Source organism: Chrysemys picta, chromosome 4, assembly GCF_011386835.1.
Source record: "Chrysemys picta bellii isolate R12L10 chromosome 4, ASM1138683v2, whole genome shotgun sequence".
In the NCBI taxonomy this organism is placed as follows: domain Eukaryota; kingdom Metazoa; phylum Chordata; order Testudines; family Emydidae; genus Chrysemys; species Chrysemys picta.
Window position 1 is genome coordinate 60073515 of NC_088794.1, and position 14286 is coordinate 60087800.

Consider the following 14286-nt stretch of genomic DNA (forward strand, 5'->3'; position numbering starts at 1 on the left):
ACCCCCTACCTAAGGCTCCCTGTTCCTTGTCCCCTAACTACCCCCCCAAATGCCCCCCAGCACCCTACCCCCTACCTGTACCCTGACTGCCCAAAACCTTATCCACACCCCCACCCCCAGAAAGCCCCCCCCCGAACTCCCGACCCCCCCGTCTCTTGACTGCCCCCTCCAGAACCTCCCTGCCCCTTCTCCGACCCCCTGGCTCCCTTGTCGTTGGCCTTCGGCTAACGTCTCTGTGAGCCGTTCTCCCGGCAGGCTGGGGAGCAGGGGAGGAGCGCCAGACTGCCAGAGGCGAATGCAGGTAGGGAGGGAGGGAGTGATCTCAGCTGCAGGGGGGAGGAGGGGGAAGTGGAGGACGGGCTCTCTCTGGCTGTCAGAGCCCCATGTAAGTGACACCATCCAGCCGGCTGCCCTGTTAGCCGCGCGCGCTCTGCATGGGGGGGGAAGTCCGGACATTTACAAATTCCCCCCGGACGCTATTTTTAGCTCAAAAAGCCGGACATGTCCGGGGGAATCCAGACGAATGGTAACCCTAGTCCATGCACCAATCAGTCTGACTTGGATCAGCCAGCATGCAGGCCTCAGCGCCTAGGACCCAGCTAGGGGATGGGTCAGAGCCCAAGTCTCACCATGACTCAGGCCCAAGCCCCTTCTGCAGCGTGGACACAGCTCGAGCCACAGACCCGAGTCAGAAGGTCTGCATGGTGCAGTATGGCCGCGTTGGCAAAGCTGTGAGACCCGGATCGGACAATGACCTGTCCGGTTTTACAAGGCAGTGTGGATGCTCAAGTGTGGACTTGGAAACATCATATCCCCAAGCTCAGATCCCACCACTCTGGACATAGAGGCCTTGTCTGCCCTGAGGGTTTTCCCTGATTCCAGTCACCTTGTCGCAGTTTACACTTACCCCGGTTTCAAGCAGGGGTGAAGCCCCCCCCAGTGCGAATAGCAGCTTTGCCTGTCTGCATTGGGGGGTTGCAGTGAGGGCTGGAATCAGGGCAAATGCCCAGCTTAGCTAAGGCCTGAATTTAGTTACCAAGGAGGGGCGCAGGGGATGTTTCCCAGGGGCTGCGGTGCTGTGCCAGGAGCCAGTGACATTGGGTTCTTCCTGGGGAAAGACAGAGACAGACGGCAACGGCCCCTCGCTCCTGAGCTCTTTTATTAGCCTCTGGTGATTCTTCTGGTCTGATCTGGTTCTAACCCATCCCCACCGCGAGCCAGCTCAGGGGCTGTCGTCCTCATCGAAGTAGGAGCCGTCGATGCGCTGCCTGCTGAATTTGACCTCCTCCTCCTTGCAGAGCTGGAGGCTCAGGATGACCTTGCAGGCCTGGATCTGCACCTCCTCCTCTGGGTGGATGATGAGGGAGAGCAGGCGGTCAGCCAGGTGAGAGTCCTCTCCAAAGAGCGCCTCATGGAGGGACAGCTCGTTGTACTCCCAGTGCACCGACTGGTACTGCGGGGTCAGGCGCCCCTCGCTCAGCTTCTCCACGAACACCAACATCTCATAGAGCAGGTTGCCGGGCAGCGAGGCGTGGAAGAGGTTCAGGAAGTCATGGTGCACCTGGGGGCCCACAGAAGGTATTGCTATGGGCTGAATTCATCTTCGCCTCCCCCATACATGTTTCCCCACCATGGCTCTGCCAGGTGGGAATGTGGGAGGGAGGGTGGAAGATCCCTCCCCAAAGGCAATGCACAGGGTCCCAAGGTTCTGGGGGGATTCTGATCTAGCCAGGGCCGTAGATTTCTGCTCATCCTTGCCAGCCTCGAAAGAAGGAGCAACAACAGCAGTTTCTCTGCGCTTGAGCCAGACCCCTGAACCCTGCCCAATGAGTGTGGAGCGTTCTCAGGTGCTGGCTTTCTGCTCCTGCTGGGCCTGAAATGCTTTGAGATCAGCCTCTTGGGGGATCCCAGACCCACCAGCTTCTTGATGGAGAAGGATGGGGCAGGAAAGTTAAGGAGGCGTATATGAACCTCAGCTACCGGGAGCGGTTCAGTTCCAGGGCCTGGAGCAGAGAGTGGCAGGGAGCAGGCACGTGAGGAGGGGCAGGGGGAGAGCACTTTGCTGCCCCGCCCCACGTTAACGCTCAGCGTTTCCAGGCGCAGGGAACCAGGGAGAGCGTGTTTTCTTTCGGTGGGTTGGGTTTTTGTCCAAATCAGCAACTGCATCCAAACCAGGGCCAATTTGAATCAGAACTTCCAAGGGTATTCAGCCTGGCGCACAGCCCCAGCGGGGAAACATCAGCCTGGGCAGCTGAAGTTTGGCAAAGTCATAAGCAACTGGGTCTTATAAGGGGAAAATCCCAGGCACAGCCTGGGCCACCTATAATATAGGACTCCAGATGCCCCTGGCCTTGCCTCCTCTGTGCTCCCTGCTCTCCTCTGCCCCGGGCCCGGCTCTTCAAGACACTCCCAGCCCTGCTAGCAGGCTGTCCCTTACCTGGCAGTTCATGATGTCATACAGAAGGTCTTCTTTCTGGGCCAGGTTGCTCAGCAGCTTGAGCACCTGCACCTAAGGAAACAGGGCAGGGTGTCTGAGCACATGACTCAGGGAGGGGAACGCCACTCCAGGCCCTGTCGCTGCTGAAGCAAAGGTCAGTGTCCAGGAGGAGCCACTGAAGGGAATGAGGTGGGAGAACTCACAGCTGCTCACTTCAGCCCCAGCCTCACCCAGCAGGGGGCACCATAGGGCATGGGACTAAGATCTGTGGCTGTGGGGGAGCTCCCAGCTACTCCAGTCCCAGCCTCACCCAGCAGGGGGCGCTGTAGGGAATGGGGTAGGAGCACTGACTATGGGGTGCTCCTGGCTACTCCAGTCCCAAGCTCTCCCAGCAGAGGGCACTGTAGGGCATGGAGCAGGAGCGCTGGCTGGAGGAGAACAAGACCAGCCTAGTGGTCTGAGCTCAGGATTGGGAGCCCATGTCTCCTGCAGTCCAAGCTGAGCTGGGACAGGGACACACGGTGTGGGTTTAGACAAGTCCCAGTTTCCCATCTGTAAATCCGGTCTGAGGGGTGAGGCGAGTGGAGTTAATTAGTTAGTGCTTGTAAAGCACATGGAGGACCAGTCCTGTGTACTACTGGGAGTGTGGCAGAGTCGTCCAGCAGCCCCCTTAGGGAACAGCTCGAGGGCAGGGTGTGGAAGGAGCTCACATGGACTCCTGTACCAGACAGGGACTCCCCATCCGTCATGGTGCAGGAGCTCCTGGCTGGAAGGAGAAGGAATGCCCCCATTTCTATACCTGGGTCAAAGTGCTCCCCGTCTGCAGGATCTCCATCAAGGAGGGTATAATCCGTCTCAGGAGCGGGTGGGTGTGATCCGGCAAGGGCAAGCCGTTCAGCAGCCTCAGGCCAGCAATGTGCAGCTCCGTGTCCCAGATGGTGGTGACCAGCTCCAGGATCTTGGGCACAAACTCCTGCACGGAAAGACAGAGCGGCCCCATGGTTGGTCACCCGACTCCAAAGGCCTGGGGCAAGTGCAGCCCCCTAGCCACGCCCTCCAAGGGTGCCTGCTACTGGACTTTGTGCGGTTCTAAAGAAGGACCCCCACACGTTTCCCTTCAGAGAGAAAAATCAGCGCATGCAGGGAACCGATACAGCCGACCTCAGAGGCAAAGGGCTGAGGGGTAACATTGGAGCCAAAGGAGTCCAGACATATTGAGTGAGAGTCAGAGAGGGGAGCAAATACCTGGATTTTAATTTTAAACTTCCGGATACCAGCAAATGCCTTGAGAGCATTTAACGCCTGGATTTTGATGCCTTTATCTTTGTCATCCAAGGCTGAGGCCACCTGTCTGATGTCCTCATAGGTACAGGCTGAGGCCTGGAGAAGTAAGATACAGACATGGGTAGAGATGAATTAAAACACATGCAGGGGCATCGCACTTCTGAGTCATTATTTGTGCTCCTAAATGTAGGTACTGGGGGGGGCCGGGAGCCATATAAGGACCTGGGGGAGGGGAGCCAACGGAGCTTCCTTTCAGTCAGCCTGCCAATGGGTGACTAGGCAGTGAGTGGCTGAGCCCGGGCAGAACCCCACCAAGCCCAGGGCTGGAGCCCAGTTGCTGTCTCTTAAAGCCGGCCATGTTCCAGCCAGGGGACCAACTCTGCCATGTGAGGGCCACCGTTTACAGGGGTGAGGGACAAGAATAGGATTAACTCTGCCCCCGTGTCTGTTCCATCCCATCTCTCCCACTGAACCACACCAGCAAGGACCCAGAGGCCCCCACAGTGCACGAGAAGGATGTCCCATGTCTACCGCCCTCCTGGGGCACTTGGTCTATTTAATTTTATACAACAGACCTAGCAACTGTTTTCGCCCAGCCCCACTAGCTTGTCCCATTCCCTCTGTTCTGCTACGGGGCTCGCGTTACATTAAGAGGCCTGCACCACCCCGTCAGCCGCTCCACCTCAACCTGCTGTCCATGGCCTGCTGTGGGGAGTGAGATGTCTGAAGGTGCCCCGGGCTTTTCTCTGATCTGGGCTACTGCAGCCACTGGGAATAGCTAGGAGGCTCGGTACATGCACAGACACAAGGTCGTTGAAGCTGAGGGAATTCTGAGCACAGACCAGGGGGGGCACTGGTTTCCAACAGGGTCTTCCCAGAGTTAGAGAAACGATGTGATAAGAAACCGGCCTCTCCCTGTTAATAAACATGAGAGCGGGGATCTAACCAAAACCTCAGCCCCTTCAAACTCACGCAGTCCAGAGCCAGGCTATACAGCCTGGGCCCATCTCTCGTTAAACAGCGTCTCGCTGCTTGGCCCCATCAGGGCGAGATTCTTTGGCATCACGGAACAGGAAGCAGAGTCCCCTGAAAACTCATTGAGCCTGTGATGCCAGCTGAGGTCAGAGCCTGGCTCGGGAGTTGCACCCCGGTCCTTCTCTCTGCCTTCCACCTTTCCCCCCGCCCCAGAATCTCTCTTCCCCCAGCACCCAGCAGGTTTGGAAGGAGTTCTGATTGGAAGGACCAGCCTGCCTTTGCTCTCACCTCTGACTCCAGCAGGTAAACGCAGCGGGTGATGCTGTGTAATATCATGCTCTTGGCATAATCGTCCTGCTTCTGGTTCAGGGAAACCAGCAGCCTCCGCAGCTCTCCGGAATCTTTCACACCAAAATTCCCAGGCTCTATGGTGAGTCCTAGGAACAATCACCCGGCAATAAGTCACCAGCGTGGAGGGGAGGGGAGGGCACGGCACAGGGAGCAAAGTTCACCCCCTGGCAGCTGGTATGACGCCACCCAGCCTGCAAGCTGAGCTCCAAGAGGAGAGCAGCCAGGGGAGGCTTTTAATTCCATAAGGCAGTGTGCCTCGGTTTCCCCATCTGTAAAATGGGGATAACAATACTGTCCTCCTTTGTAAAGCACTGTGAGATCTACTGAGGAGGGTGTTATTATTCTGAGACAGACAGAGACATTTCCTTGCTCAGCTCTGGGGCCACATGTGACAAAGCCCAAACCCAGACAAGGCCAAGGGGTCTGGTTTGCCAGAAGTTTTGCTGTGGTTCATGGACCTTTCAGGCAACCTCAGCTGAGTTCCTCATGAACTCCCCTTGCTCCCCATGATTTAGCATCTCTCCCAGACTCTGCAATATGGTGTGCTCCCGGATGAGTTTTGCTCTGAGTTTTCAGGCTGGCTTTGGGGGTGCAAAGACCACACGAGCCAGACCCAATAAACCAAAGGTTCGCTGACCCCAAACAAACTGAAACTGAAGCGTCCCACAGGCTGTGGGCCCAGCTGGGCAGAGAGGGCGAGCAGGCGTCCCTGTTCACCTGGACCATCCCCGTCTCCCATCCCTTTCAATGGGAACGGGGATTTTGTCCCTTTTCCACCAAGCCCCTGAGCAGTCTGATCATCTAACAGGGAAAGGAAGGATTCCAGGAGAGAGCCACGTGCGCAGGGCACCAGGCTGCCATGTAGAAGGGGGTGAGGGGAGTTTATAACATGAGTTCAAGGCAAACAATCCAGCCATTCAGAACAGTACTCAGTCATGTGTCCCGTTGGGGAGCTTGACCCAGGGCCCTGATCCAGTTCTCCATCCCAGCTCCCAGGACTGAGACACTGTGCCCACCGCCTCTCCGTGAGTGGGGCTGTTCTAACCTGCCGCGGCACTAGGGGTACCCCTGCCACGATGGGTCTGAGCATGCACCGGTGGCTGGGAGGTGGACAGCAATAGCTCACCACGGCCCAGCGCAGAGGTTTAGCATTACAGCAGGGAGAGGAGAGCCTAACACAGCAGCCGGCAAAGCCTGGAGAGCCAGCACTGGCACCGGTACTGGCACTGCCCTCTGCAAGGGGATGACACAAAGATCCTCCTACAAACCCCCGAGGGCCAGCAGTTTGGGAATAGCCGCATGCTGGAGGTTTTGCAGATTGGTCAGATAGCCTAGAGTGGCAGGTTGGCATCAGGCCATGGGATCACACTGGCAAAACTCCAGCGAGGCTCCTGTAGACGGGCAATCCTGTACCAGCCACCTAGGTTACCTGGGAGAGGGGTCCCCCTGCTGGCAGTGAGAGAATGACACTTTCAGGGAAGGGTAGAGAGAGAGATGGGCTTTGACCTTTAACGAGGCCTCACTCAAAATTAGGGCAATAAACAAACCAGACAAGCAAAATAACCCAGTGCAATTTAGAATCATGACAATAACAACACAGAGGTGGCAGAACAAATGTTCCGCAGCCCGGACTGTTCTAATCAACACTCCCACGGCGCGTGCCTTCAGTAAAAACATTGATTGTACATAATCGTGACGCTAGCTGACCCTTTAAAACTTCCATTCGCCCTCCTTTTGCTAGCAAGCTAACGCTAAGGGCCTCAGGCTCCCCTGATGAGAGGGGGCAAGTACACCTCTCCCCCTATATAATGCTGTCCTCCGGAGCCAAAAAATCTTACTGCTGTCCTCCGGAGCCAAAAAATCTTACTATAGGTGAAACCGCGTTATATCGAACTTGCTTTGATCCGCCGGAGGGCGCAGCCCCCCCCCCCCCGGAGCGCTGCTTTACCGCGTTATATCCGAATTCGTGTTATATCGTGTCACGTTATATCAGGTCAGAGGTGTATCATTACGAGAGAGGGGCCTGGGCTGCAAAGTTAGCTCTGGATCCGAACTCCCCAGAGGTTGTTTGAATCCAGGATTTTGGCTTGGACTCATCTCCAATAGATGGGGAAACTGAGGCACAGAGAGGTGAAGTGACTTGCCCAAGGTCGGCCAGCAGCAGAGCTGGGATTAGAACACAGGGGTACCTGTTTGCTCAAGTTCCCCTTGAGGCCACACCAGCAAGCACTACAGGAGACTCATGGGGTATCAGCGACAGGAGTAACTTCTCCATGAGGGCCTGATCCCTTCTGCTAGCCCAATAGGCCGAACCCTCCCGCCGGGGCGAGTTGCTGTGAATGGCGCCTGTGAACGGCGCTGCACCAAGATCTCCTGGAAGCAGGCGGCTGCTCCCACTACTCACTGGCTATGCTGACAGGCTCCAGGCTGAAGGGGGGGCTGTTCAGTCCTGCTCGGATGGTCTTGTAGAGCAGGTAGATGGCCCCGGCTCCCGTGGCCACGCTGAGCATGTTTTTACGGGTACACATCTCTAAATACTCCATCTTCTTGCCTCGCTGCCTGGCGGCACCTGAGGGAAACACCAAGAACCCCCTGTGGGGGGGCGGAAGGGGCTGTGCTCTAGAACCAGAACTCCCAGGAGCCCAGAACAGTGGCTTCAGATAGGACCCCAGCTGGAAATACTCAGCTGCTCATCACATGGTTTGTGATGTCACCAGAGTCCATCATGGCATCTGTGGCACATCTGCCCTGGGTGTGTTTCTTACTGGCTTGGGGAGGGGGTGGGAGGAAGGACTCCTGGGTTCTGTTCCTATCTCGGACTGTGTCAGCTTGGGCAAATCCCTTCCCCTCATCTGTGAAATGGGGACAATGATACTCCCTTTCCCTGGTAAAGTGCTTTGAGATCCACGCATGACAAGTGCTGGGAAAGGGCCAGCACGGGACGGTACAATGACTAGGAACTGGCCAAGTCTAGTTTTAAATGTCTCAACCAATAGGGCTCCCATCTCTTCCTTTGGGAGACTATTCCACAGTTCTCACCATCAGGAGGTTTTCTGATGTCAGCCTCAATGGTCCCTTGCCTCGGTTGGTCCCTTCGCTCCTAGAGACACCTCCCTTTACCAGGATTAAACTATCCCTCCTCTCCCTGATGTCTGAACCCTTCAACTGTTTGGAGCAGGAAGGGGCTCTCACCTCAGCCACCCCAGATCCAAACACCTGCAGGCTCTGGGGAAGTTCAGATCCGCAGCAGGGTCAGGATCCAACTTCTGCAGCTATAAACTTTCTCTGTTGTGAGTCGAACTGGCCCCTGAATCCAGCTGTGGATCTGAACGCTGGTCGCTGAGTGGTGGACTGTTCTCCCATTCCCCCTCCCTTCCCACCTCGGTCACGGGCGGGGTGATGGAGCGCTCGGCCCATGCGATCGAAACCTTGCACTGTTTGCTGGGGATGGAGCTGCAGGGGGTTGTTTGTTTGCCAGTGAGGGGGAGAGGGTTGCTGCTTTGGGGTGGGAGTCAATCACCAGTGTCTTTTAAAGCATGGTGCTCTGGCCCCTGTGTGACTGTCTAGCACCCCGACAGGATGCCAGAAGTGCTTGGAGGCAGGAGAGCAAGGCCTTCTAGACTGTTCTTTCTGGAGAGCCTGGGGGGGCCAAGGTGCGTGTGATCTATGAAAGGGGGCAGTGTTGCCTAGAGCATAGAGTACTGGACTGGGACTCAGGAGAGCTGGGTTCTATTCCTGACTCTGTCGCTGGCCCATTGCAGCATGCCATGCCTCAGTTTCCCCAGCTGTAAAATGGGATAGTGCTACTGCCCGCCTTTGTAGAGTGCTTTGAGATCTGTAGATGAAAAGCACCGTATTGCAGCAAGGTATTAGTGCAGTCACTGGGAGCCAGCACCTGTGTGATGAAAGTGTGACTCTGCTTCTGCCCCAGCTCCATCTCTCTAAAGGGGGTGCGGGATTGGGAGCGTCTGGGACGCGCTCCTTGAACCCAAGGGCCCCAGCCGGCTCTTGCTGCTGGATCCCTTGAGGCAGATCCAGCATACGCCATTGGAGGGCAGCAAAGTCCTGGAGATGGCCAGAGGGTTTCCACTGGCCTCCCCACCATCCAGCCTCCGAGGGATCCTCCCCGGCAAAGGCACCATTTCCACAGCGTGCTGGACCAAGCGGGTGGGCTGGAAGAAGACACCCTTTTGTGCTCCCTCCAAGCTCCCTGCCTGCTGAACAGAAGGCTGCGGCTCACCCAAACTCTCCCACCAAACCCGTCTCTTACTGCAGATGCTCCAAGTGTTTCCAAAAACTCTCCCCACCCCTGCCCCCAACCTCACCCCTGGAGCTTCCCAGAAACAGGAAGGTACCGCCTGGAACGGTGCTGGGCCACTCCACCTGCCCCAGCGTGGCCCGGAGGTGCTATAATCCCTCAGGTGAGAGGTTACACCCTCGTCTTGACCCCTGGCTGCTCTGTGCCACAACAGCGGTGGGGGTGTTAATCTCAGTGCCCTGAGCAAACCCCAGCTTGGGTCATGCTCAGCCGCTCTAGGTTCTCCTGATAACTGGGGGCAGGATTCTTCACTTCCTGTCTCAAACTGTTCGGGAAGGTGGTAGTGCCCGTCAAACCGCTGTCCCGTCCTACTCCAGAGGTGGGGGACGTGAGCTGGCATATTAGGGCTGTCCCTCAGTCCCCTGGCACCCCGCTGCCGGCTGGAATGTGAACAGCTCACCTGTGTGCCACAGGCCCTGTTCTGCAGACTCTAGTGGGGATTCTGCGGTGGCTGGGGGCTCAGCCCTGCAGAGCAGGAGTGTATGGGGGGGCAGGGGAGCATGTGGGAATGGGGGCACTGAGAGATCTGGTCCCAGCGCCAAACACATTCAGGATTTTCCAGCTCGGACCTATATTTACTGGTGAGGCTGCAGCTTTATTTTGGCAGCTTCTGCTGTGGTAAATATTTGTTTAAACCGAAAACCAGCCGCCTGACTCCGGGAGCCTTAACAAACGCAGGAAGGGGCCCTGGCGAGTGAGGTGCTGGGGAGCTCTCAGAGCAGGGGGACACCCTGGGGGGGGGCAGGCACACAGGCATCAAGGAGGGAAGAGCCTGGCAGAGCGGGGTGCTGGGGCGGGGACCCAGGCGAGTCACACCTAGCATGCAGGGGGCCTCAGTGTCCAGCCTGGCCCACGGGGGCATCGTTGGCGCTCGTGCAGAAATGGATGCGCTAGGCTTTGGGCATGAGAAGCAACAGGTGATGAGGCAAGGGCAGGAGATCAGCTGATCAAGCAGGGGGGGCCTCTTTTCTCAGCTTTACTCCGCTAGCAAAGTAGGGGCAGGCACAAAGCAGTGCGGTGAGGAGCAGGGCCCATGTGTGCACCGGGGTGGGGGCTGAGGGACAGGAGCTGCCCGAGGGAGACCTAAGTCCATGGGGTTTGCATTTAGTTCTGAGTCTGGCAGGGGCATGGTCTCTTCTCAATTGCAGGAGCAGGTCCAGCTCCCCTGACAGTTCTGTCTCCTGCACGCGTGAGCCTCCCCATGTCTGAAGAATGGAGCTGTGACTTGTAGGCCATGGTTGTGTAGGACGGCGAACTCTCTGGTCTCGAGGCCCAGCCCCAGGCAGCGCTTTGCCAGTCAGGACAGAGACCTGGCCCCGTCCCGTGGGAGGCGGCGCAGGGAGCGGAGCAGCAGGGTTGCGTGCTTGCGGTGACCTGAGTTATTAGGCAGATGGACGTTCTGTACCAGCTGGAGCTTTCTCAGGGTGATGACTTCATCCCTAGGTGTACGAGTTGCCGTAATGACGCCGGGAGGCTCCCAGCGACGTGATTCTGCTAGGATGAGACATGCCCGCACACATACACCCCATCCATGCCTGCCCAGTCACATCCGTGTGAACCCAGCACCCAGCCCCGCCCCGCACACCCGTGGGCACCGACACGCCCGGCTCCGAGGCAGGAACCCAGTTCCACGGCGGCTGCAGCCCGAGGGCATGGCAGGGGCAGGGGGTGCCCACAGGCTGCCTTTCCCCGGCCTGCCCGCCCAGCCCCACCGTCAGTGAGCTGTTTATGCTTCTGAAAACACACACACACACACACACACGCACGCCGAGGCCTCGCGCTCCCTTCCGCTGAGTGGCTCCCTAAAGACTTTTCGCTCTGTCTCTCTGTCTTCCTTCCCCTCCCCCTCGCCGGGCTGTTTTTAATGCCGAGGGTACAGGATGTTCTGTTCTCTCTCTCACTCTCTCTCGCCCCCCCCCCTTCCTGTTGGGCTTGTGGCCTTCACCTTTTTTAACTCTTTAAGGAGAGGGGCTGTGCTTGCCCTCCCCAGGTTGAACAGCTGATGGCTCCCGCAGCCCACAGCAAACTCCCGCTGCCAGCCAGAGGCTCTGTTTGCTTTGATGGGAGGGGGGGAGCTGGGCAGTAAGCAGCCTGGGATTTATTATGATCAAGGAGGGTATTTTTCCCTCCTCTCTGTGGTGTAAATTCCCTCCCCGTTGCCCAGCCCCTGTGCTTGCTACGCTCCAAGGCTTGGATGGCAGGGCAAAGGGAGGGGACGGCCTGGCTGGATGGAGACAGGGGCCATTGGGCGAGAACTAGCTTGAGCCTGGGAAAATCCCTGCTGGAGCCAGGCGCGCTTTTTCCCCAGACAGGGTCTCTCGGCCCTGGGATTTATAAGCTGGATTTGTCTCCAGAGTGTCGATCCGGAGAAGCTGTGGGCGGCTCAGCCCCTCTGAAAATCTGGCCTGTGTCTAAAGCTGGGCAGCCAGACGCTTTTGAAAAAACTTTGGCCTAAGTGGCCTGGCCAAGGTCACGCAGCAAGTCAATGCCAGAGTCAAATAGAACCCAGGAGTCCTGGCTCCTCCTCCTGTGTTCTCTCCATCCCCACGACCCCACTGTCTTTGCAGAAGGCAGCACTGGTCACATCAGCTCTTCTGTTTGCCCAAAATCTATAGATTGAGCTTGATTCCCCCCTCACTCCCCCTGGTGTAAATCGGGAGTAACTCCACCGGGCCAGATTCCCCCCTCACTCACCTGGTGTAAAACAGGAGTAACTCCACTGGGCCTGATTCCCCCCTCACTCATCCTGGTGTAAATCGGGAGTAACCCCACTGAAGTCAATGGGGTAAAAACTCCATTGTTTACTCAGGGATAAAGCAAGTGGGAGTGAGTGGCGAATCAGGCCAATTGACTTTGTAATGCATGTGTGTGCTGGGTACCACTAACTTCCACTTGTTCCAAACACACCCTTCTTTCCAGAATTACTGATGTCCCTCACAGATTCATAGATTCCAAGGCCAGAAGGGACCACTGTGATCCTCTAGTCTGACTGCCTGAATAACACAGACCATGGGACTTGGCTCTGTTAATTCCTGCTTCCAGTCCAATAGCAGTGGTTGAACTAGAGCGGATCTTTGAGGAAAAAATGTACAGCTACACAATGGGGAATAACTGACCAGGTGGCAGTACTGCTGAAAAGGATCTGGGGGTGATAGTGGATCACAAGCTGAGTATGAGTCATCAATGTGATGCAGCTGCAGAAAAGGCTAATATAACTCTGGGGTGCATTAACAGGAGTGTTGTATGTAAGACACAGGAGGTAACTGTCCCACAAACACCTGTCAGGGATGGTCTAGGTTTACTTGGTCCTGCCTCAGTGCAGGGGGATGGACTTGATATCTTCTCGAGGTCCCTTCCAGCCCTGCGTTTCTATGATCCTGTGGTTTGTCTGGGAAGACTGTGATGTGCAAGCAGTGTGATCTTTATATACTTCTGGGAATGTTTACTGATGATACATATGAATCTAGAATGGGCCTGCTAAAGGACATTTAGGTGTGGCCAGAAATTGTACAAACCAAACGCAATGGCTAATTAAAGCACTTTCTTTTCTCCCCTCCTCCCCCCAATTACCAATTGACACTGACTAACAAAATAGCTCAATCTTGCACCATGGCACACTGTAAATGCTATATAGCACCTTCCACCATGACTAATCAGGCTGTGATTACTGATTGGCTGCTGAATGGGTGTTTGGTCCACAGCTGGCTTGGATTTGGGCTCCTAGCACTTGGATTCAAGGATGCAAAAGCTTGCAAATGTTTTGTATGAGATTGACCAAATAGTAGAAATCTGGTGAGATTTTTTTTTAAAAGGAATCTTCCATTGTCTTTAGGTCAATATCACCCAAGAGATGTTTGGCTCTATCTAGTCTGGAAAGTAGGGTCCCTTGGGGCTTCAGATTAAAACCAGAACACCAGGGGGGTGAGGGTGGATCTGATGATCTCTCCCTCTCCCCTCCATTCCCTCTAAATTGAAAGGGACTCACATTACAGGTTCTAGTTGTGGCCTCTCTCAAATTGTGATGTCCCCCAGGGCTGTCTTTGAGCTACCTTAGTTCTGAAATTCTCCCTCCCAAATCACATACTTATTTTGCTGAATTTCGGCAATGGCTACATTTAAACCAGTGCACCGGCAACACTTCAGCGTAGACACTACCTATGCTGATGGGAGGGGTTCTCCTGTCACTCTAGTTAATCTGCCTCCCTGAGAGGCAGTAGCTATGTCAACAGAAGAATTTTTTTGTTGACCTAGAGCTGGCTACACCGGGAATTAGGTTAGTTTACCTATCTATATTGCTCAGGGGCATGGATTTTTCACACTCCTGAGCAATGTAGCCAGGTCAACTTAACTTTTTAGTGTAGACCAGCCCTTCAAAGCCACAAAGTAGTAATCCTCTCCTGATTTTCCAAACCCTTCCATCCTAGAATCCCAAAACCATTTAGGAGGGCCTGTCTACACACGAAAGTTAATTTGGATTAAGGTAGGGTATGAATTTAAAATGCAGTAGCCATTCCAGAGTAACTCCAAGTGGGGATGATCTACATCCAAGCGGATTAAGCAAAACCAGAACAAGGCCCACATGGATATGGCCGTATTCAAGAATAATGCCATCGGTAGACGAGCCCTAAGCAACAGGCAAGTGTGACGGGAGGGGCCAGGGGGTGAAGTGAGTTGCCCAAGGTCACCCAGGCCGCTGTGGCAAAGATGGAATCAGAGCCCAGGAGCCTTATTTCCAGGCAGTGCCTTGGAGTAGATGAGATGTGTGCTACCTCTTCTGAACCAGATCTATACCCCAAACAGGCTCTGAGTGAGCCCCACCAAGTCGGCCGTGTGTGTGTGTGTGAGAGAGAGAGAGAGAGGGGAGTTGGAGGGAAGATCTCTTTGTGGGGGCTCCTGCTCCCTGTCCTTCAGGAACCTCCCA

General features: G+C 55.8%; 1 protein-coding gene across 1 annotated transcript; it reads right to left on the reverse strand.

The window, feature by feature from the left end:
- Nucleotides 1-1139: 1139 nt before the first annotated feature.
- On the reverse strand, nt 1140-5168 carry ARMC12 (armadillo repeat containing 12). The gene is made up of 5 exons (XM_008175805.4): nt 4985-5168; nt 3683-3817; nt 3237-3410; nt 2438-2509; nt 1140-1561 (listed from the first exon to the last, which is right to left on the reverse strand). The coding sequence occupies exons 1-5, from the start codon at nt 5030-5032 to the stop codon at nt 1223-1225; spliced, it is 768 nt and encodes a 255-aa protein (XP_008174027.3). The 5' UTR covers nt 5033-5168; the 3' UTR covers nt 1140-1222.
- Between the last annotated feature and the right edge of the window lie 9118 nt (nt 5169-14286).

Bases quoted from the DNA above. Each gene is read 5' to 3' on its own strand.
- ARMC12 (XM_008175805.4), bottom strand. From the start codon at position 5,032: ATGATATTACACAGCATCACCCGCTGCGTTTACCTGCTGGAGTCAGAG. The intron at 3,411-3,682 runs GTATTTGCTCCC...CTTTCCGTGCAG, and splicing joins AGTTTAAAATTAAAATCCAG to GAGTTTGTGCCCAAGATCCT. The intron at 2,510-3,236 runs GTATAGAAATGG...CTGTTTCCTTAG, and splicing joins CGGGGAGCACTTTGACCCAG to GTGCAGGTGCTCAAGCTGCT.